Source organism: Mastigoproctus giganteus, chromosome 3 (genome assembly GCF_048544385.1).
Source record: "Mastigoproctus giganteus isolate SK-2022 chromosome 3, ASM4854438v1, whole genome shotgun sequence".
In the NCBI taxonomy this organism is placed as follows: domain Eukaryota; kingdom Metazoa; phylum Arthropoda; class Arachnida; order Uropygi; family Thelyphonidae; genus Mastigoproctus; species Mastigoproctus giganteus.
This window is the reverse complement of record NC_143577.1, coordinates 146,282,728-146,306,427: the sequence shown is the minus strand read 5'-3', so window position 1 is coordinate 146,306,427 and position 23,700 is coordinate 146,282,728. Positions and strand designations below refer to the sequence as shown.

Here is a 23,700-nt window from a genome sequence, read left to right as displayed (position 1 = left end):
TCAAGGCGTGGCCTGACCATTGCCTTATACAGAGGGATAATCACCTCCTTTTCCCTGCTAGCAAAATTCCTATATACCATTGACAAAACCCCATGACCTGCCCTGGCAGCCTGCTGCTGGACTGGCCCAGCAACAGTTCAGATTTGAACACTATTGAAAATTGCTAGTACATAATGTCGTCTAAAATTGCTCAGAAAAAGCCAACAAGTACAATTCAGCTGTAGGAGAGCACTGCAAGGGTGTGGTACCACAAAATTGGGCAACCGTATATCCAGAAGTTGATTAACTCTATGCCCAATCGTTGCAAGGCTGTAACTGCAGCTCAAGGAACAACAACAAAATATTGAGGACTTATTTTGCTGACTTACAATATGTAATACTATTATGTGAACTTGTCATTTCAGTTTGTACATGTAAATGGAATAAAATGTATATTTGGTTGCCATGATTGCCATTTGCATGATTTCTCATATTTCCGTTAATTATGCATTTTATCCTTTGGGAAGATATTTATGGCAATTAGGTATAGCAGGGGGAGCCTTTTTATTGGATTTCATTCACAGAGATATGCAGGGTGATACACTACCAGTGCGGCAAACTTGCAGGAGGTGTAGGGGGCACAAAGACGAATCGGAATCACATAGCATTGCAGGGTCCGAAATGCCTTCATTATGCGGTAGAGGACATTGAACGGGAGGTCGCGTGAATAGCGATCCCGCTGGAAGTCAGCATTTGCGAACCGGTTCCCGAGGCAGTAGGATGGACGCGTATTCAAACGTTGAACTGGCTGACATGCACCTCGCGTATGGAGCTGCCGCTCTGCGCTTGTACCAGGAACGTTTCACGCACAGGCGTGCTCCTCATCATAAGATTTTCGCACATGTGCACAGAAGGTTACGTGAGACTGGTTGTTTCACGAGAGGTACCATGAATCGAGAGCGAATGACGAGGACGCCAGACAATGAGGAGAATGTCCTACGTCTTTCAGAAAGCAATCTGAGTACGAGTACTTGAGCAATAGGCCAACGATTGGGTATTTCCCAATCCACTATATGGAGGATACTGTCAACAAACCAAATGAGTTCATACCATCTGCAACGCGTCCAATCATTGGAGCCTGCGGATTATCCACTCCGGAGGACTTTTGCTACTTGGTTTCTTCAACAGAAACGGTTCACAAATGCTGACTTCCAGCAGGATCGCTGTTCACGCAACCTCCCATTCAACGTCCTCTACCGCATGACGAAGGCATTTCGGACCCTGCAATGCTACGTGATTCCGATTTGTCTTTCTGCCCCCTACACCTCCTGCAAGTTTGTCACACTGGTAGTGAATCACCCTGTATAACCCATCTAAAAAATGCATTTCGAACATTTTTGCAACCTGCAATGCAGCACAAAACCCATTATTTGCAAAATTCACAAATGGTGGTTTATTTGTCTGCCACTGTATATAATTTTCCTGTTGATCCCCATTTGACCGCTTGACATGTACAACCCCTCTTTCAATATGAATTACACGCAGGTGGTCAATATCAACCCCACTGGGAATCCCTGACATATACCACACTATTCCAGGAATTGTGGAATATGATGAATTTATATTAATTAAAATAATATAGTAACAATCAAGAAACCAAACTGAAATAACTAAATACTTAAAATAACAGCACTTCACTTTTAAAATTTAAAAATTTTAATGTTTAAAATTATAACCAACCAAATAATAGTGACACCTTCCAAACTATCTGGAAGGTGTCACTTCTAGATAGTGGCCATTTCGGTCTTTTGGTGATTTTGCGATAGTGTAACAACAAGATCACAAGTATATAGCTTATCTTAATATTAACTGTATTGAACATTAAATATTTTATGAGAACTTTATTTGGATTAAATTAATATTAAAATAATTAACACTTTTGTTTAGGCTAAGGAACACAATTAAAATTTAACAATAAATAATTAATAGCTAAACCATCTTATTTATAATATTAGAATAAATTAGAAATAATTAGAGAAATTTATTACTAACAGAATCTAACAATTGTACATCTGCAAAATTTATGACTGTTAGATTCTATTAGTAATAAACAGATTCTAAACTTTACATGGGTGAAGCGCTTTTATTTCAATTATTCAGACTGAGATAACCTGTGCTAAATGCCAATGAAACATTAAACTAGTCAAATAACTAAACTGAACATTTACAAAAGCTTCAACTTTTTTTACTTATTTTTTTTCTCTTTGTGGATTTAGTTTGTCAAATTAATAATCTTCTTATGAATACTTTATAAAAAAAAAAGTCTTACCAACAAAAGGAGTTTTAAAATTGCATGTAGAGGTTAAATTTAAAGACATCTCATGTTTCTTTTTATGGACTGTTAGGTGGTCTTCATTAGTAAATTGCTATAAAAAAAAAAGTCAAAGATATTAAAATTAAATTTTATTACTTAAAGGAATATTTATATACATTTACTACATTAATTTTAAAATCTGTGTGTTTGAGTAAGAAAAGTCAGATTCTTGTGCAGGATTAGTTCAACATTATCAAAATTTAATTTCACAAAATTCATTTCTTGACAGCAGAATAAGAAGATGATAAAAAACCAATAGTTATCCTCAATAAGGCTATATTTTTCTTCAATAGCTGCAGCAATTATATAAGGCTTCGAACATTTGTTGCTATAACTTAAGTCCATGAATTCTATGAAAGAAGCTATACAGCTGCCACTGAAGGATAAACATTTCTCACCGAGTATTTAAGAGTAAAATCATTCAAAAAATATCAAGATGCTTTTCAGTGTTTTAATAAAAAGAAAATTCCAAAAACTTCATGCTGTTTGTTTTATTTTTTTAAGATTTTACAAAGCATTAACAGTTTTGGTTGTAGTATATGCCAAAACTGCTAATTGGTAACTAGTTATAATAAGGATATTTCTGAGTGAAAAATATACAACTGTTTTGACATTCTTGTTGTTTACCATTTCCTTTTATTGGTTTGTATACTTGAGTGAAACATTCTTAGGTTAATATCTTTTGTTTCTAGATATTAAGCAGAGGTTGTATAAATTGGTTTCTTTCAAGGAGTAGGCGCTTCCGTAGCCATGTGGGAAGGAGCAGCAGTGCGTAGCACGCATTTCTTAATTAGACCGGGGTTCGAGCCCATCACCACCAAATACAGAGGATGCGGAAAGGTCAGGGAATGACCACCGCATATCTTGGAGCAATATGGCCTTAGTTGCTAATGCTCCTAAAAACCAATAACAACAACTTTCAAGGAGTAGAACTTGATGTCAACATCTCTGTCCAACAATACCATAAGAATGGCAGTTACTTGTAATTGTCAGTTGTTTGGAATTTATGGTAAAAACCATAATGCACCTGACTCACTCATCGTGAAAATTCATAATTATAATACAGTATTACTGGTTATATTATTACTATTACTAATTATAGTACAGTTTCTCAATAATCAGTGATTAAGGTTTAAAGTGCATTAACCATTGTCTCAACATGGATTATCACAGGGTTCCTAATGGGTTGTTATGCCACTGGACAATAAATATTAACTTCTGTTTTTTTGTTCCTGAAATAGGGTACATTTTATAGATTTTGGTGAGATGAATCCAAATTTGAAGTCAGATATACCTACAGATTTAGAGACTGCAGTTACGCTTACTAGCATTTTAAATAAAATTTTACCAAGAATATAATAAACAGCATGAAAATAAAGACTACTTTTTTGTTTGCTTTTTCTTTTGTAATAATCAGGTGATCTTATTGATGTCCAGCAATAGTGTGAGCATACTGGTCTTCCACCTTTCTTGATAATGCTTCTCCACAGTAGCAATATCTTGATGAAAATGTTTGCTGTGTTCATTGCCATCTGGGAAAAAGTCTAAATGTGAATGGAGGATGTGCCTTTTTTGAAAATATGCAACTAAGATATTGGTAGAATTGCAATAAATTCTCACTTCCTTAAAGGATTTTCAAGCTTCCAATTCCAAAAGATTTAATACTTTCAAAACATTAAACCCTTTGGAATCCTCTTCATCTTTCAATCTCTATCTGAAATGCACACTGATGAATGTACCTTCTTTGATTTTGGCATCATTAATGCATGGAAATTTTACTTTTAAATATGGAAAGCCCATCTCCAGCACAGCTTTTATGAAATTCTTCACGTTCTAATTTTATGTGAAGCAGTGATAAAAATATGTTTGTTTGATCAATAAGTGGCTTAAAAATGATACTGTGCAAGATTCATGCAAAGAGAAGGGGGATCTTAGTTCTGAATGAATGGTTTTGGCTTGGCTGTCTCACTTACAAAGAGCAACAATTTGTATCACTATACTGTAGACCTAAAAGGATCCCAATAACTTTGAAATCTTCACTCATATTTCTTGTAATGTAGTTTTCTTAAGAGTAATTTCATGTTATCATATGATTCTTTCATTTGGACAGCATGAATGATTGGTATAGATGGATGTAAACTTCCACTGTGGAGGAAGTAGCAGAGCTTTTAGGCCTAATTCAATGAGAGGCCCTCATTATTCTCGTTTATATTCCTTCAAAGAGCTTCACGAAGTTCATCAACATCATTAGAGCAGCCAAGTGAATTTTCCATAGCAAAATATAAAATTCTTTTTTGTAATTTCTAAAATACATATATAGTTTTATCTTTTTGCAGTAAATTCCACTCTATCAGCCTAGATCCCAAAAGTACTGCCTGTGCCTTATACAGATTTAAATAACACACAAGATCATTTAATTCACTTAAGAGTTACAAGATAAAGTTTATTTGAGTCTGGGAATTGGTAGTCTAACTCAAAGCTCATATGAACTGTTTCCTGGTTTTGTTATCTGTGTTGCCCTCTTTTAATAACCAGATTAGTTAAAGGAAAAAGTATTTTGTCACTGTGGCAAACTGGTCTAATGATTGATGGGATATTCAGATAGTCAGTTTTTCTGTTTGTCTTCCCTTACAGTCCTCCAATCTGAGTTACATAAAAATAGTACTCATTAACACACAACAAGTTAAAAATTAAACTTTGTTTAATTTTAATCAGCCTCTTACATGTAAAGCATAATTAATGCAGCATGTATGAGAAGTCCACCTCTTGTCCTGATCACTTAATTTGCAGCCAAAAAAAAGTTCATATGCTTTCTTTGACAATGGGCATCATAAAGACTGTCTGTGAGATTTAATTGTATAAATACTGCACATGTAACAAATGCTATCTGGTACTTTTGTTATATGTGTTTTGTCAGTGCATTAATTCTGGTGAATTAATCCACTGCTATGACATTTAAAAGTAAGTTCAACTGCAACTGATATAAAAAACTATAAGAATTTAAGTTTAATAATATGTAACAATGACTCATGCAATAATAACTCTAATACACTGACCTTATTTTGAAGGAAAATTTTCACACACCTATCCTGCAACCATCCTTCCTCAACTTGAATTTATGCTCCCTCGTGTGTTAAGCTTACTCAATCCATTCAAACCTTAAATACCTCAATGATATCCTCTCTCAGGTGATTAGTGTCCAGATGCTGCAATCTGCAGAACAAAGCCTTTCCTGGTAAGAGCACCCTTTTGTTTCACCAATCTTGCTGCTCTCCTCTGTGCTCATTCCAACAAAGTCACTCCTTTCTATAACGAGGCCTCGAGAGCTATATGCAATATACTCAAGAGGTGGCTCAACCATTGCTTTATACAATGGGACAATCATCACCATATCCTTGCTGACAAAATTCTGTATATCAATGACAAAACCTTATGAGCTGTCCTAGCAGTCCTTCTGCACTGCTCAGAGAATTTCATAGCATTATCTGACTACACAATACCAAGAGTCCTTTTCATTCTCCACTACAGTAATACCCTGACTTACGCGAACTCGGAGTTACGCGGTTCTTGATTTTTTTCGTTTGGCAACGCTGCCGCCCACTATCTTCAAGGTCGTTTTTCATATGTTATCGATATACGGTGCGATGGCGGAGAATGAGAGCGAAAGATGAACAAAATTCAACTTTGCTGCTTTTATGTTTTTTATATCAGTGAAGGGGAAACACATTTCACCATAATAACGTAAAAAGCAACACAATTCCAGCTATCGGTATAATCGCAAATGCAATTAGATCGAGTTTACTACCAGTTTATAACAGATTTCACTAGCAGAAACGCAACTGGATTTTTATTGTTTTATGGTAGTAACCCCTAGAAATGTGAGGTGTTAATAGTGTATCTCTGCCTTTATGGTGTTGTTTATTCAGTTGCTACATGCGCGAAGCTTTGTTTATGCGTATCAAGCGTGCCTCCTCGTTTTGTAATTGTGCTTTATTCCCTAAAAATGAGTAAAATACTTAATTAAAAGGTGTGAAAAGGAAGCGTCCTGGTGAAGACACTGCAGATTCAGAGAGAAAAAGAAAAGCAATTATCGATAAACAGAGGCGGACTGGGTCAAAAATTCTTACCGGGGAAAATTTATAGTGGCGTCATACTATGGTTTATGGCCAAAATCACACTGGCCCACCGGGGTTTCCCCGGTAAGGCTTATGGCCAGTCCACCTCTGTCGATAGAGAAAAAATATGAAATTGTGAAACGCTTTGAGCGAAATGAAAGACCATGTGATATTGCACGTGCTACAGGCCTAAATGAAGCAACGGCGAAAAGCACATGACAACTGCAAACTTGACAGGTTGAAAATTGAAAAGGGCTCAATTGTAAAGGGCTTAAAAATTTTAGAAAACATAGACTCCAACGAAGAACGCGTTATAGCTACAAAGCAAGGAATAAAAAAATTATTAGCTTGCTACGAAGAAATTCTGCGTGAAAAAAAGAACGCGCTGTGTCGTCAGACGTCAGACACATGACAACTGCAAACTTGACAGGTTGAAAATTGAAAAGGGCTCAATTGTAAAGGGCTTAAAAATTTTAGAAAACATAGACTCCAACGAAGAACGCGTTATAGCTACAAAGCAAGGAATAAAAAAATTATTAGCTTGCTACGAAGAAATTCTGCGTGAAAAAAAGAACGCGCTGTGTCGTCAGACGAATTTGTTAGATTTTATGAAGCCATCGACATCGAAATAACTTTTTTACGTAAGTCATTTGTTTTTTTAATATATATTTTGTATTAATATGTATAAAGAACTGCGATTTTATTAATATTTTTCTTCTAAACTAGTGTTTTTGTTAGTCCTTGGTCCCAATTAAGCAAAATTTATATGTATTTATATGCAAAGTTGTACCCCGACTTACGCGAATTCGACTTACGCGATTTTCGTCGGACCCACCTATCGCGTAACTTCGGGGTATTACTGTACTCTGAATCTGGTATCATACAGTTGGTATGTTATTCTAGGATTGCGATTCCCCATATGCAATACTTCACATTTATCAATGTTAAACTTCAATTGCCACTTCTCAGACCATCTGCCTAAATTTTCTAGATCTTGTTGGAGTAGCATATCCTCATCGCTCTCATTAATGTTTCTGCAAACATTTGTATCATCTGCAAACTAAAGCATGTTTAAATGCAAACATTTAAACCTGATTTGCCTTCATCAATGTCATTAAAAAAAATATAGAAAACAACAATGGGCCTAGGACTGAATCCTGGGGAACTAACTCCATTAATAACAGTAGTGCAAAAACAAAAGTTTATACTGATAACAACCCTGCCTTACCCTCATCCACCTAACCAGGATGGTTAGGTGGAGCATACAGTAATTCATATTACTGTATGCTCCACACTGCTCCAATTTGCATAGTAGTCTTTTATGTGCAACAGCAACAAAAGCTTCTCTCTGCAACAGCAACAAAAGCTTCTTTTTGCATCCATTTCCTTTGTTATTATGTTGTAGTATCAATCTGATTAGTTCACACATCATTGCTGACTAGCTAACTACATTCCTGTCTAGCTGGTTTTAACCAAATAATATCACCAAGACGGCGAATCCATTATACGTTAAATATTCTAAGGCACTATTCTGATCAGTTACAACATGATGTAACTAAATAGTTACATCATCAGACAACAGGTAGCCTCAATTAGTAACTTTGTGTTGAATGGTGAATTCTTTGGATAAACATGGCCATTTCTAAAGAGCACAACCCCAAGATCTGTCACTTGCAGCAGGCAGTTATTGTGTTCCCCAGAAGTAATGGCAGAAAAAGATAATGCACAACAGTTACTTTCTCAAACTATTTCAATACCTGTGTTTAAATAGTACTCCACTTCTTTACTGAATTAGTCCAACACAGCCTAATAATAAGGTTTATTATACACATAACTGAACATTGTTTTCAGTCTGAAGATTTTTTCTGTCACTCCTTGGTTGCTCAATTAGATTTGATACATTTATTTATCTCTCAACACAAGGTCACTGAAGCTACTTAAATATCTGATAATGAAAACAAACAGTTCTGAAACTGGCCACACAATAGTCCTTAGAGGTTTAATGAATAACAGATTAACCTTCTTGGAGATGTTAATATATTAAAAAATATATTAGTCACTTTAGATTCACCCATAGATAAATGTAGTTGTTTCTAAAAACAAACAGATAATGCAAAGTAGCATTATTTTTTCAAACAAATGTTATCCCTCTTTGTGCCAGATAGCTCAAATGTGACAAAATCTCGCTGATGTGTTATTGAGTTATATAGTATGAATCAGAGCTATAATACTCAATACATTCTACATTGATAATAATATTTGTAAAATAATAAGAGGAGTTTACCTCAATATAGTATGTAGAACACTTCTGTACGATACCCTCCAGAAATTAAAATGGAAAAAATGAAAAAAATTGACAACTTACCGGTACATTAGAGTTAAATATAAATAATTAAATAATTAAAAAAACAATTTAACACAATTCAAATCAATTTAAAACAATTAAAAATCAAATTAACGCAATTAAAAGAATCTAACGAAAATATTCAAAACGATTTTCCTTCCTGAAGCTGACAACGCTTTTCAACCGTATGTCGTGATCACAGGAATGAAAATTACCGACTCCGGTTAAACCTGAAACTTAAATAGTGATTATTGTCTTCGCACATGCGCGTAAAGGTCCACGCATTGGAGATCAAATACGGCCGCCGAACATAAACAGAATTCTCGTTTAATTTAATTTCTATGGTTTCTGCAATTAATAGTCGCATATAATTACGTTGAACATTAAGTATTTTGGCCTCGTTAAATAAAAAAGTATATTTTTCGTTAATGGCATGAAAGGCTAATTCTGAAGCTGCTGAACGAGAAGCACGAACTGAGGCTTCATGTTGATTTACACGAATATTAAGAGAAAATCGCATCGAACCTTGGTAAGAAGAGTCGTTATCACCGCAAGAAATGTTGTATACTAGATCATTAATTTGTTTGCTGTTTGGTGTTTAGGAGCATTAGCAACCAAGGCCATATTGCTCCGGGAATATGCGGTGGTCATTCCCTTGACCTTTCCGCATCCTCCGTATTTGGTGGTGATGGGCTCGAACCCCAGTCTAATCAAGAAGCGTGTGCTATGCACTGCTGCTCTTTCCCACCTGGCTACGGAGGCACCTCATTAATCTGTGTTGCGCATTTGTGTTGAGGAAGGAAAATCGTTTTGAATATTTTTGTTAGATTCTTTTAATTGCGTTAATTTGATTTTTAATTGTTTTAAATTGATTTGAATTGTGTTATTTAATTATTTATATTTAACTCTAATGTAAGTTGTCGATTTTTTCGTTTTTCCCGTTTTAATTTCTAGAGGGTATCATACGGAAGCGTTCTAAGTGCTATATTGAGGTAAACTCCTCTTATTATTTTACAAATGTTATTGAGTTATGCAGTGAAATAGTTGCTTGTGGAGTTAGGTTGGTTTCTTGTAGGCAGAAGGCAATAACAGAAGGAAATCTGGGGTGCTATGGGAGTGCCAAATTACTATGACAACCTCTACAAAAAGGATGGTGTCCTCATCAGTAAGAGAAGACCAACCAGATTAGTCAAGTATACACAAAAGGTTACTCGTATCATAAAGGCTTAAATTCTGTAAATTGCACTGCTGAATGAATTAAAATGACATTAAATGGATTAAACTAAATGCTGATAGCATCCTTATTCTTTCTCAGACTACACACATAACGGGGACATATACTTAAATTGAAAAAATAAAGGGGCTGGATATATGTGTGAAAATTTGTTTTCAGTCAGTTGATTGCTGGAATAAGCTACCACTTGGTGTTGTGGACGTAGATAATTTAAATAAATTTAAGGAAGAATTAGACATGTTATCAGTGGGAAAGCAGATGAGGAGGTAATCTTTTTTTTTGGCTGATGCTGTAATAAGCTCACTTCCTTGCATTACTTGTCACTATTACTAACGCTACTACTGATAATGATAATTATTACATAGGTCCAAAGCAGGTAAGGCATAACATCATTAGCACCACCAAGCTTCACCATGCAAAACCCATTTTGGAATGTCTGTGGATGATCAAGAGTAAGTTTTTTTTTTTTTTTTTTTGGCAGTTGTTGGCGCATCGGCTTCTGTGGCCATAATGCACCTCCCAAGGGTTTTTTTTTTGCAGTACTTTGATCCAAGCCAAGGTGGGATTTGAACCCACGACCTTTGAGTTGCCAGGGAGGCACTTTACCCACCCGGCTAGCCTGGTTGGCCAAGAGTAAGTTGTGGGCATCTTCAGTGCTTTGGTAGTTGCAAGTCAACATCATTACAGGGATGGTTTTGCGTACGCCTCTTGCAATACTTCCAAGAGAGAGAGACTGCTACTTTTTTATGGTGGAAATATCAAAGTTTACAAATTCTGAAAATTTAAAAGCTACAGTGTGTCTCAATATACCATCCTCAATTATTCGTGTCATAACAAAAACCTGTCAATTTTCAATTCACCTTCTAGAAAAGGGTCTTCAGAATGGAATGATGAATTTGGTGAATAGAGTAACTGGAATTACACCTTTGAAGCCTGTTCAAGTAAAACTCCATATTTCTTTAATCATGACTTGGATGACATAGTGAGGGATTTGAGTTTAACCAAATCTGATGCAGAGCTCATGACATCTCATTTAAAAGATCTGGGTTCCACTGGATCCTATATTACAGTAAGATCCCCGTATCTGCGGGGGATATGTTCCAAAATCTACTGTGGATGGCTGAAACCGCAGATATAAGCGAATACCTGCCTACCCCATATATAACATGATTTTCTTGTACATACATACGTATAATAAAGTTTAATTGATAAATTAAACACAGTAAGACATTACCAGTATTAAATACGGTAATAATAAAGTACAGCAGACTCGATTTATTTACCGGGACACTTCAAGACCAAATGTTTAGTTTTATTTAGAGCATTGCGTTGATTGTTGTGTTCCGTCGCACCGCAAAAGGACTATTTTTTTTTGTTTTGGTTAGAAATCGCGAAAATGGTAGGCAAATGCAAGAGTTGCACTTTCAAATTAAACAAAAACTTGAAATTATTCAAAAGTTTGAAAACGATGTATCCATTAAATCTCTAAAGAACCATTATAATGTTGATGATCAAACCATACGCAATATTGTAAAAAATAAAGGGGAGAATTGTATCGGACACGTGAGTAGTATGTGTCAAGCTTTTTGTTTGTTTTGCTGTGGTTAACCTCGGGTAACTGAATCAGCGGATACGGGGGCACAACTGTAGTCACAAATCAGAAGAGTGGCAGCTTTCATAGATAGTTCAAGTAAAAGTTTGAAAGCTATGTTGCTTAGCAATTGGGATATACACCCATCAATTCCTGTTGCATACAGGGTTCATATTAAAGAAAATTATGTGTTAGAGAACATCAAGTATGACCATTAGTAAAGTACTACATATGGAAAACAGCAACCCCAGAGCAATGTATCAACTCTGTGGTACTACACTGACAGTGGTAGAGAATGAAAGGGACTTGGGGTGGTTGTGGAGGCAGATATGAAGTTCTCTGAGCAGTGCAGACGGGCTGCAAGAGTAGCTCATGGTGTATTGTCAATGATATATAGGAATTTTTCTAGCAGGGATAAGGAGGTGATTATTCCCTTGTATAAGGCAATGGTCAGGCCACACCTAGAGTACTGTACACAGGCCTGGAGGCCTCATTTCAAGAAGGATGTAGAGCTGCTGGAATGAGTACAGAGAGGGCCAACAAGATTAGTGAATGGAACAAAGGGGTGCTCTTACGAAGAAAGGCTTAAGTTTTGCGAATTACAGTGTCTGGAGACTAGGCACCAGCGAGGTGATCTGATAGAGGTGTACAAAGCCTTGAATGGTTTGAGCATGCTCAATGCTGATGGGATTCTTCCTCTTGCTCAGAATAATCACCTGAGAGGGCATAAATTCAAATTGAGGAAAGACAGATGTAGGATAGATGTGCTGAAATATGCCTTTAGCCAGCGGGTGGATGGTAGGTGGAACAGACTTCCATCCCTTGTCGTGGAAGTTGATAGCCTAAATAAGTTTAAGGCTCGGCTGGACAGGTATTTCGAACGAACAAAGGGGTGAAGTGGAAGTGGTTATTTTTTATTTATTTATTTTACTTTAATTTTTTTGGCTGATGCTGCATAAGCTTGCTTTCTTGCATCAAATGCCTCTACTAATGCTAATGCTAATTATAAATGGGATATCTCTGGGGGACTTCAAGATGCTGGAATTCCTTTTGAGTTTGCAAAGTGGTTCCTTAAGTTCCTTTGCTTTCTGTCTTTAGGACAGCAGGGCAGTAGAAGAGAATGGTTATCACAAACAAGTTACAGCCTAGTGCAGACAAAGTAGTAAACAATCCACTGGTTTTAAGAAATATGTCCTCTTCTACAAATCCATATCAAGCTGGGCCTGGTCAAGCAATTTTGATAAAACATTGGCTCTTCAAGGTGACACCTTCAAGAGTATAAAATCTGTGTTTCCAAAACTGACTGATGCAAAAAGTTAAAGATGACCTATTTATTGGTCTACAAGTTAGACTGGTCTACATGTTGACTTCAAAAGAACTGAAGACAAAGTGACTGATGCTGAGCAAAATGCCTACAGTCATTTCACCTTGTAGTGATTGACTTTCTTGGTAACATTAAGAGGGAAAATTAAAAATAACTAGTTGAGAAGTTGATTGTAACTCCTCTCCAATTGTTAAGTCAACCTTATCAGAGAGGCACCTCTGTAGCCAGGTGGGCAGGAGCAGCAGTGTGTAGCTCATGCTTCTTGATTAGACCGGGGTTCGAGCCCGTGACCACCAAATACAGAGGATGCGGAAAGGTCAGAGAATGATCATCGCATATCCCTGGAGCAATATGGCCTTAGTTGCTAATGCTCCTAAAAACAAATAACAACAACCTTATCAGTCTGTTTCGTTCATGATGTTTCTGTCATTTCACACAAAGAAACTGAAGATAAGTTGACCTCAACTTTCTGTAACAGGTGCAACAACTTCCACACATCCATTTGCATAAGTAGAAAGGGAAAAGATAAATAGCATTGTTAGTACCATACATATGTTGATGGAAGTGTAAAATATGCAAGCCTCATTCTAACTGGAGTATCCATCATTTGCTAAGCAGCATTTTGAGTGACATTCTCAATTACAGCCACACATGATATGAAACAATATTCTTATCCCATTTGTTCCAAAAGTTCAAAGACACTAACTATAAATTAAGACAATATCTCATAACTATGTGCATATATGGAATGCATCTGGCAATTGTGATAACATGCAAGGGAAGTATTCTTTGTTTCCATATTTCACGAATCAAAAGAGAGGCGGTATGAAGAAATGTCGGATGAGGCTATGATGGGTGACAACATCTGGTTCTTGGTTCGGGATGCTCATATTGATCAAAAAAGAAAATGGCATTCAAATATACAGGCTGGCCTCGATTAACGCAATTTATTCATCCCGCAAGCGCATTGGGCAAAACGGAAATGCGTTAATCGAATATAATAATCAATAGGAAAAATTATAATTGGTCCTTCACCTTGTGGAATGTCCATAAAGAATTTTAAAAATACCTTTTAAATAACTTTTTAACTGTATACAATGTAAAAGATAATGAAAATAATTATGGAATTAAATGTTTATTGCATAAAACAGCGGTTCCCAAACTATGCGCTGCGGAATATTTTAAATTTTCGAGGGAAACACAGCGATACTCGACATCTGTTGGACACCGCGCGAACTACTGGCTCGAGGTAGTTTACAGTTTCAACATTTCTTATTAAGTTGTTTGGACCTAACTACTAAACGGAACTGTTAGGTATTTCTTTTGGTCTGGGTGCGCCTTGAGAAAATTACTGAGACACTAAGGGCGCCGTGAACCGAGAAAGTTTGGGAACCTCTGACATAAAATACACAATGAAGAAATGACTGTTGCGGAAATATTTGAACAATGTTGACTTTCTCTTTTCATCAATCAATTCCAATAGCCAACAACAATCTTCTCTGGGCCCTGGTGAAATAAATATTGCAGAGAACCTCAAACCTTTTGTTTGAGGTTCTATGCGATACGAAAGATTTCATCTAATTCTTTTAGCGTTATCTCCTGCGCGGTAACATTTTCATCTGGCTCATTTAAAAATTTGAATTTTTATGCAAGTGTACATTGACTTTATTAGCAGGAGACAAACAAGTAACATGTCTTCTTCCGATGATTGATGGAACACACCGAGGCGGGCAGCAGGCAAACATTTGTTAATTGACCGTATGACTCACGGTAAGCTTAACACACGATTCAAATTTTTTTTCAACTATCGCATTAAAAAAAAAAAAAAGATCGCGTAAACTGGAAATTTGCATTGTGTAAAGTGAAAAGTGGTATAATTTTTCAATAGCATTAACTGAAAATTGCATTAATCGAACTCGCGTTATGCGAGGCCTGGCTGTACGTTTTTAAGAATTGCTTTATTCTTTCTTTTTCTTTCCTTTTTTTGATTAACCCAAAGAGGTTAATCCAATCTCTTTGTTAATATGTGTGTGTGTGTGTGTGTGTGTGTGTGTGTGTGTGTGTGTGTGTGTGTGTGTGTGTGTGTGTGTGTGTGTGCACATGCTATAAATAACATTAATACTCTGTTCTGTATACCACAGTTTTTGTATATTTACTTTTCTTTCATTTCTTGGCAAACCACTGATTCCGTGCAAAAATTATAGTTATATTAACAGTAGCCACAGGCAGAGATGAAAGTGGCTGTTGCACTGCTTCTATTAGAACATGCAGAAACCTATAAGGCAAGGTGTTGAGGATTTCAATGTCTGCTGGGGGATTCTTATGGAACAAGAAAATATATGGGCTATGTTAGGGTTACTAAGAGTAAGAGCAAGTGATATATACTTGCATGTATACTAATGCTAGGAGCATAGTAAATAAATTTGATGACTATGAAGATTGGCCACATCATCAAATGCAGACATTGTGGGGATATCAAAGGCAGTGTCACTCAAATATAAGGGATTCAGAATTTGAATAGGAGAGTATAATACGTACAGAAAGGATAGACAGAGCAGAATGAGCAGAGGGATTATGTTCTTAGTTAAGAAACACATAAAATCTAAGTCTATGCATCCAGTGGATAGGTGGCCAGTACAATGTTCAGTCAGTCTGGTGTGAAATAAGCATTGGAAATGAGGGCAGAAATGTGTTATAGGCCTAACGACTGTGATGAGTAAAATGAACAACTTTACTAACAGTTACAAAGTTACAAACTTTGTAACTGTTAGTAAAAGTAAACTTTGTAAAAGTTGGTTACAAACTTTGACCAAGTTACAAACACAAATTCTACTAGGCTCTTTATGCCAACTGAGAGATACTGTTCAAGGGACAGGCCTAAATGGAAGTCAGATGAACTTATGAGACTTGTGGCAGCAAAGAAAAATTCATGACATACCTATAACGTATACCTATAAATTATCAGGTGATACAGTGAATATAGTAGATATAAACTAGTCTGCAATCAAGTCACAAAGGAGGTCAGGCAAGCTAAGGCAGATTATGAGAAGTCTCCAGCAAAGAAAGCAGCAAAGACTTCTTTATTTATATTAACAGTAGAAGGAAGGGGTTGAATCATAGTTTCAATAGATATGATCGATTAACTGTTCATGATCCTGCTTAGGTTGCTGAAAAAACTGAATAGGTATATTGCATCTTCATTCACACGTGAACAGTTCTTTAGGGAAGTGATGGCACAAGTTTATCAAACTCTAACGTGAAGCTAAATCATTTTGCAACAACCAAGAAGAAAGTGAAAGAACGACTGTTGAAGCTAAACATAAAAAAGCACCTGGGATGGACAGGATCTATTCAGTTATATTAAAGGAGACAGAAAAAGAGGTAAGCAAACCTTTAGCCAAGATCATGAGAGTATTACTGGATTTAAGGGAGGTCCCTGTAGACTGAAGATGCATACTTGTATCCCCAATGCACAATTCCATCAAATGGAAACATGAGTAATTACAGATTGGTCAGCCCAAGACTTCTGTTTCAGGAAAAATAATGGAGTCACTGGTTAAAGAAGTTATGCAGGATCATCTATACAGTAATGAAAATATACAGCAGTCACAGAATTGATCTGTTAAGGGGCAATCTTGTCTGACCAATCTGATTGGATACTATGATGCACTAGCAAAGGAAATGAATGCACATAATATAATTTTCATATCATATACATAGATTTCAGAAAAGCTTTTGATACTGCTGCTCATTTAGCATTAGCATTAGTAGAGGCATATGATGCAAGAAAGCAAGCTTACTTATGCAGCATCAGCCAAAAAAAAAAAACACCCACTCCCATTTCACCCCTCCGTTTGCTCGAAATACCTGTCCAACTGAGCCTTAAATTTATTTAGGCTATCAACTTCCACAACAAGGGATGGAAGTCTGTTCTACCAACCAACTACCCGCTGGCTAAAGGCAAATTTCCGCACATCTATCCCACATCTGTATTTGCTCAATTTGAATTTATGCCCTCTCAGGTGATTATTCTGAGCAAGATAAAACCATTCAAGGTTTTATATACCTCTATCAGATCACCTCGCCGGTGCCTAGTCTCCAGACACTGTAATTTGCAAAACTCTGGAGTTACTGTTTCCCATATGTAGCCTTTCTTCGTAAGAACAACCCTGTCTTCCATTCACTAATCTTGTTGCCCTTCTTTGTACTCGTTCCAGCAGCTCTACATCCTTCTTGAAACGAGGCCTCCAGACCTGTATATAGTACTCAAGAAATGTCGTGTGGCCTGACCATTGCCTTTAGGGGTAGAATTTTTTTCAGCCTGGACTGTACTTGTTAACAGGAGAGATTGCTTCTACAGGGATGGGATACACTTAAATAGAAAGGGTGCAAGAATTTTTGCTGATGCTGTCGAGGCAGTGTTAGGTGGGTCGGAAAACTGCTAGTTGGGGGGGATACAAGGACTAATAGATTAACAGTAGCCACTGGCAGAGGTGGAAGTGATTCTTGCACTGCTTCTATTGATATGAGCAGAAGTCTGAAAAACAAGATGCAGGATATTTCAGAGACTGCTGGTAGTCATTGCGGTACAAGTAAACACATGGGTTGCGTTAGGGTAGCAAAGAATAGAAACAGGTGCATGTATACCTGCGTGTACACCAATGCTAGGAGTTTGGTAAATAAATTTGATGAATTTGAGGTATTGCTCAAAACATCAAAGGCAGATATTGTTGGGATATCAGAGACGTGGTGTCACACAGATATAAGTAATGCGGAACTGGAATTTGGGGAATACAATGTGTATAGAAAGGATAGACAGGACAGGAGGGGAGGAGGGGTTATGCTATTAATTAAGAAACACATAAAGTCCAAGGAAGTGAAGCCAGTTGACATCGATGGACAGGGCAGTGCCGAATCAGTTTGGTGTGACATAAGCATAGGGAAATCAAAATTGAGAGTAGGAGTGTGCTATAGGCCTAATGACTCTGATGAGTATAATAAGATATTGTACAGGGAAATAGAGTGGGCCAGTAAATCAGAGAGTCTTATAATGGGGGATTTTAATTTCCCAGATATTGACTGGAATTTGTGGGTTGGTCACTCGCACACTAGCAAGGCTTTTGTGGATTTATTGGATGATTGTTTTCTACATCAGCATGTTCGTGAGGCAACAAGAGGGAGCAATACTCTTGATCTGATTATCAGTAGTGACTCTTCGTGCATTAAGAACCTGCAGATAAATGAACCACTAGGTGGCAGTGATCACAGTGTGTTGAAGTGGGATTTACTCAAGGAGGTAACTACCATCAGAGGTAAAGGGAAGGGTTTTTGTTTTCGTAAAGGCGACTATGATGGTCTGAGACAGTATTTAAATTCTGTACAGTGGGACCAACTGATGATGTTACCAACAGCAAACTCTAAATGGGAAGCATTCAAGGAACTAATCTTGGAGGCTACCAGGCTTTACATACCAACTAAGAAATATTGTTCAAGGTTTAGGCCTAAATGGTTGTCAGATGAACTAATGAGACATGTGGCAGAGAAGAAAAATGCATGGGATACATATAAATTAATGGGTGACATGGAAGCCTATGATAGATATAAGTTGGTCTGTAACCAAGTCACAAAGGAGATTAGGCAGGCAAAGGCAGACTACGAAAAATCCTTGGCAAAGGATGCAAAGAAAAACAGAAAAGAGTTCTTTACATACTTGAACTCGAGAAGGAAAGGGATGAATCAGATTGGTCCACTGGATATTGATGGTTCAACAGTTGAGGATCCTGCTCAGGTGGCTAACAATCTAAACGAGTATTTTGCATCTACATTCACGCATGAGGAGTTATTCAGGAAGGAGAATGATGTAGGTAAAGTAAACATTGGCAGTGAGCTGGATGATTTTGTAATAACTGAGAGGAAAGTGGAGGAGAGATTGTTGAGGATAAACATAAAAAAGGCACCTGGGGTGGATGGGATCTATCCAGTTATATTAAAGGAGGCAGCAAAGGAAGTATGCAAACCCCTAGCCATAATTATGAGAGCTTCTTTGGACTCAGGGGAGGTACCCATAGACTGGAGATGTGCAAATGTAACCCCAATTCACAAAGGAGGATCAAAGGCTGACACAAGTAATTATAGACCTGTTAGTTTAACTTCTGTTCCAGGTAAATTAATGGAGGCACTGGTTAAAGAAGCACTGCAGGATCATCTAGACAAGAATTCAGTTATAGCTCAGACGCAGCATGGTTTTGTTAAGGGCAGGTCTTGCCTGACCAATTTGATTGGATACTATGATGTAGTCACAAAAGAACTGGATGCAGGGAATAACTTTGATATTATATATTTGGATCTTAGAAAGGCTTTTGATACTGTTGCACATGGAAGACTGCTGCACAAATTGGAGCAGTGTGGCATTGGAGGCAAATTGCTACTATGGATAAGGGGATGGTTGAGTGGCAGAAGACAGAGAGTGGTAATCAATGGACACTGCTCAACGTGGACTAATGTTATTAGTGGAGTTCCTCAAGGTTCAGTGTTGGGTCCGTTGTTGTTTTCGGTGTTTATGAATGATATTGATGATGGGATATCAAGTTTAATGTCCAAGTTTGCAGATGATACAAAGGTTGGCAGGGTCGTTAAGGACACTACTGACGCTATGCTGCTGCAACAGGATCTGGAAAGGTTGAACAGATGGGCTGAGAGGTGGCAAATGAAGTTTAACATTGACAAATGTAAAGTACTACATATGGGAAACAGTAACCCCAGAGCAACGTATCAACTCTGCGGTACTGCACTGACAGTGGTGGAGAATGAAAAGGACCTGGGGGTAATTGTGCAGGGAGATATGAAGTTCTCTGAGCAGTGCAGACGAGCTGCAAGAGTAGCTCATGGTGTCTTGTCAATGATATACAGGAATTTTTCTAGCAGGGATAAGGAGGTGATTATTCCCTTGTATAAGGCAATGGTTAGGCCACATCTTGAGTACTGTATACAGGTCTGGAGGCCTCATTTCAAGAAGGATGTAGAGCTGCTGGAACGGGTACAGAGAAGGGCAACAAGATTAGTAAATGGAACAAAGGGTTGCTCTTACGAAGAAAGGCTTAAGTTTTGCAAATTACAGAGTCTGGAGACTAGGCACCGGCGAGGTGATCTGATAGAGGTGTATAAGGCCTTGAATGGTTTGAGCATGCTCAATGCCAATGGGATTCTTCATCTTTCTCAGAATAATCACCTCAGAGGGCATAAATTCAAATTGAGGAAGGACGGATGTCGGATAGATGTGCGGAAATTTGCCTTTGGCCAGCGGGTGGTTGGTTGGTGGAACCGACTTCCATCACTTGTTGTTGAAGTTGATAGCCTAAACAAATTTAAAGCTCAACTGGACAGGTATTTCGAACGAACGGAGGGGTGAAATGGGAGTGGGTTTTTTTTTTTTTTTTTTTTGGCTGATGCTGAATAAGCTTGCTTTCTTGCATCGTATGCCTCTACTAATGCTAATGCTAATGTTATACAAGGGAATAATCACCTCCTTATCCCTGCTAGAAAAATTCCTGTATATCATTGACAAGACACCATGAGCTACTCTTGCAGCCCATCTGCACTGCTCAGAAAACTTCATATCTGCCTGCACAATTACCCCCAGGTCCTTTTCATTCTCTACCACTGTCAGTGTAGTACCACAGAGTTGATACGTTACTCTGGAGTTACTGTTTCCCATATGTAGTAATTTACATTTGTCAATGTTAAATTTCATTGGCCACCTCTGAGCCCATCTGCTCAACCTTTCCAGATCCTGTTGCAGCAGCATACTGTCAGTAGTGTATTTAACAACCCTGCCAACTTTGCATCATCTGCAAACTTGGACATTAAGCTTGATATACTATCATCAATATCATTTATAAATACAGAAAACAACAATGGACCCAACACTGAACCCTGAGGGACTCCACTAATAACATTAGTCCATGGTGAGCAGTGTCCACTGATTACCACTCTGTCTTCTTCCCCTCAACCATCCCTTTATCCATAGCAGCAATTTGCCACACTGCTCCAATTTGTGCAGCAGTCTTTCATGTGCAACAGTATCAAAAGCCTTTCTAAGATCCAGTTCTTTTGTGACTGCATCATAATATCCAATCAAATTGGTCAGGCAAGACTTTCCCTTAACAAAACTATACTGTGTCCGAGCTATAACTGAAGCCTTGTCTAGATGATCCTGCAGTGCTTCTTTAACCAGTGCCTCTATTAATTTTCCTGGAACAGAAGTTAAACTCACAGGTCTACAATTACTTGTGTCAGCCTTTGATCCCCCTTTGTGAATTGGGGTCACATTTGCACATCTCCATTCTATGGGTACCTCCCCTGAGTCCAAAGAAGCTCTCATAATTATGCTTAAGGGTTTGCTTACTTCCATAACTGGATAGATCCCATCCATCCAGGGTACCTTTTTTATGTTTATCCCCAATAATTTCTCCTCCACTTTCCTCTCAGTTATTACAAAATCATCTAACTCACTGCCAGAGTTTACTTCACCTCTGGCATTCCCCTTCCTGAATAACTGCTCATGTGTGAATGTAGATACAAAATACTTGTTTAGTTTGTTAGCCACCTGAGCAGGATCATCAAGCTGAACCATCATAAAAGACTACTATACAAATTAGAGCAATATGGAATTAGGGGCAATTTGCTGTTATGGATAAAGGGATGGTCGGGTGGGAGAAGAGAGAAACAGGTGGTCATCACTGGGAATTGCTCTTGGACTAATATTATTAGTGGAGTCCCCCCTGGGTTCAGTGCTGGGCCCATTGTTGTTTTCTATGTTTATGATACTGATGAAGCTAGACAGATTGGGCAGATGGGAAGAGAAGTGGCAATGGAAGTTTAATATTGACAAATGTAAGGTACTTTAAATGGGGAGCAGTGATCTCAGATTAAGGTATTAGCTGTGTGGCACCACACTCTGGCAGTGAAGAATGAAAAAGTGTTGGGGACAGATAACTGTGAAGTCAAATATGAAGTTCTCTGGACAGTGCAGACAGGCTACCAGGGCAGCTTATTGGGTTTTGTCAATGATATACAGAATAAAAAGGTGATTATATATTGTACAAGGCAAATGGTTAAGCTACATATTGAGTACTGCATACAGGTCTGGAGCTTCATTTTAGGAAGGATATAGAGCTGCTGGAGTGGGTACAGAGAAGGGCAACCAGATTGTAGAGGGGAACAAAGGGATGATCTTACCAAGAAAGGCCTCAGTTCTGCAAATTGCAGCATCTTGAGACTAGGCACCTGCGAGGAGACGTGACTGAGGTGTTTAAGGCCTTTGAATGAATTGAGTAAGCTCAATGCGGATGGAATCCTTTCTTTTGCTCACACTTCACACATGACGGGACATGAACTGAAATTGAAGAAGGATAGTTACAGGTCAGATGTATGGAAATATAACTTCAGCCAAAGTTGGTTGATTGTTGCAACAAACTCCCATCTGGTGTTGTAGAGGTGGATAGTTTGAATAAATTCAAGGAGGAACTAGATGAACTGTTAAAGAGGATGAATAAGTGAAGTGGAAGGTGGTTTTTTTTTTTTTGGCTGATGCTGTATAAGATACTGTATTCTTGCATCATATTGCCATTATAATTAATAATATTTTAAATTTGCACTCCCAAATTCATAAACAGCAAAAAATGCAAACAGAACATTTTAGGAAATTTGTTATATAGTGTTATTTATTTATTTGACAAAACATTTTTTACAAATACATGCACAATTTTGAATTTTCATAAACTCCAATGGCATTATAAACTTTAAAATAGAAGTGAATAACAGCACCATGTTTATATTTTTTGTTTATAATGCTATTTTATTTTATTTTTAGTTGAATTAATAAAAGCATTGTTTCTCTGTAAAAGACAGAGCATTTTTAAATTTTAAAATTTTCATTATAAAAGCAAAAATTACATTTAATGAGTTCTGCAATCTATTAGAATTTAAAAAAAAGAAAAAAAAAAAAAAAAAAAAAAAGCCATTTTTTTTTTTTTTTTTCAGAAAGACAAATTTGAAGTCAATCAGACAGTGTGATTCTTTTTTTATTACAGTGGTGAGCATCACCACTGTCAACTATTATACACAAAAGTTTGCCTGCATGCATATGTGTGTCTCTCTCAAAATAGCAAGCGGCATATAAATTATATATAAATATCAAAATAAAAAAAAAATAAGTAGTGGATAGATCAACTTACCTGGTCACAACCAGGACAAGAAAATGGTTTTGTGTCATCCCCCATTTCTGAGCATTTATCAGTGGTATGCTGCATATAAAAAAAAAAAAAAAGCAATAAATAAACTATTACCATTCCAAAAAAAAAAAAAAATCCAAGTAGCAGCAATACCATAAGCTCATCAATAAACTGCTTAATGAACTTTGCCATGTATCTAAATAAAACTAGTAATTTTAATAATCATTGAATGAACATTATACCATCCATTTTCAAAAATATGCATTAAAAATCTCATTTACATCTCTATTTGATGCTCCAAGAAATAAATATCAGTTATGTATGATGTTCCATGTCTCTTACACTAAATGATTCTTATGTATTATTATTTCTGAAACAATAGAAACAAACACAGTTTATTTTTCTATACATATTACAGCGTGTGGTATTGTAATATTTTCAATATGACATGGCAACAATTAATAGTATATAACAGAGCTATGGTGCTCAATACGTTCTACATTGATA

At 37.1% G+C, this 23,700-nt stretch overlaps 1 protein-coding gene across 3 annotated transcripts in view; it reads right to left on the bottom strand.

Moving 5' to 3' along the window:
- The window catches only part of LOC150088309 (cyclic AMP-dependent transcription factor ATF-2-like), a 237,356-nt gene that overhangs the window by 145,217 nt on the left and 68,439 nt on the right, over positions 1-23,700 (bottom strand). For all 3 annotated transcript variants that reach the window (XM_090370702.1, XM_090370700.1, XM_090370701.1), the window contains exons 4-5: positions 23,197-23,265; positions 2,309-2,405 (exon numbers count right to left, since the gene is read on the bottom strand). In XM_090370702.1, the coding sequence (XP_090226828.1) occupies positions 2,309-2,405; positions 23,197-23,241 (142 nt within the window). In that variant the 5' untranslated portion in view covers positions 23,242-23,265. The remainder of the gene's footprint in view (positions 1-2,308; positions 2,406-23,196; positions 23,266-23,700) is intronic.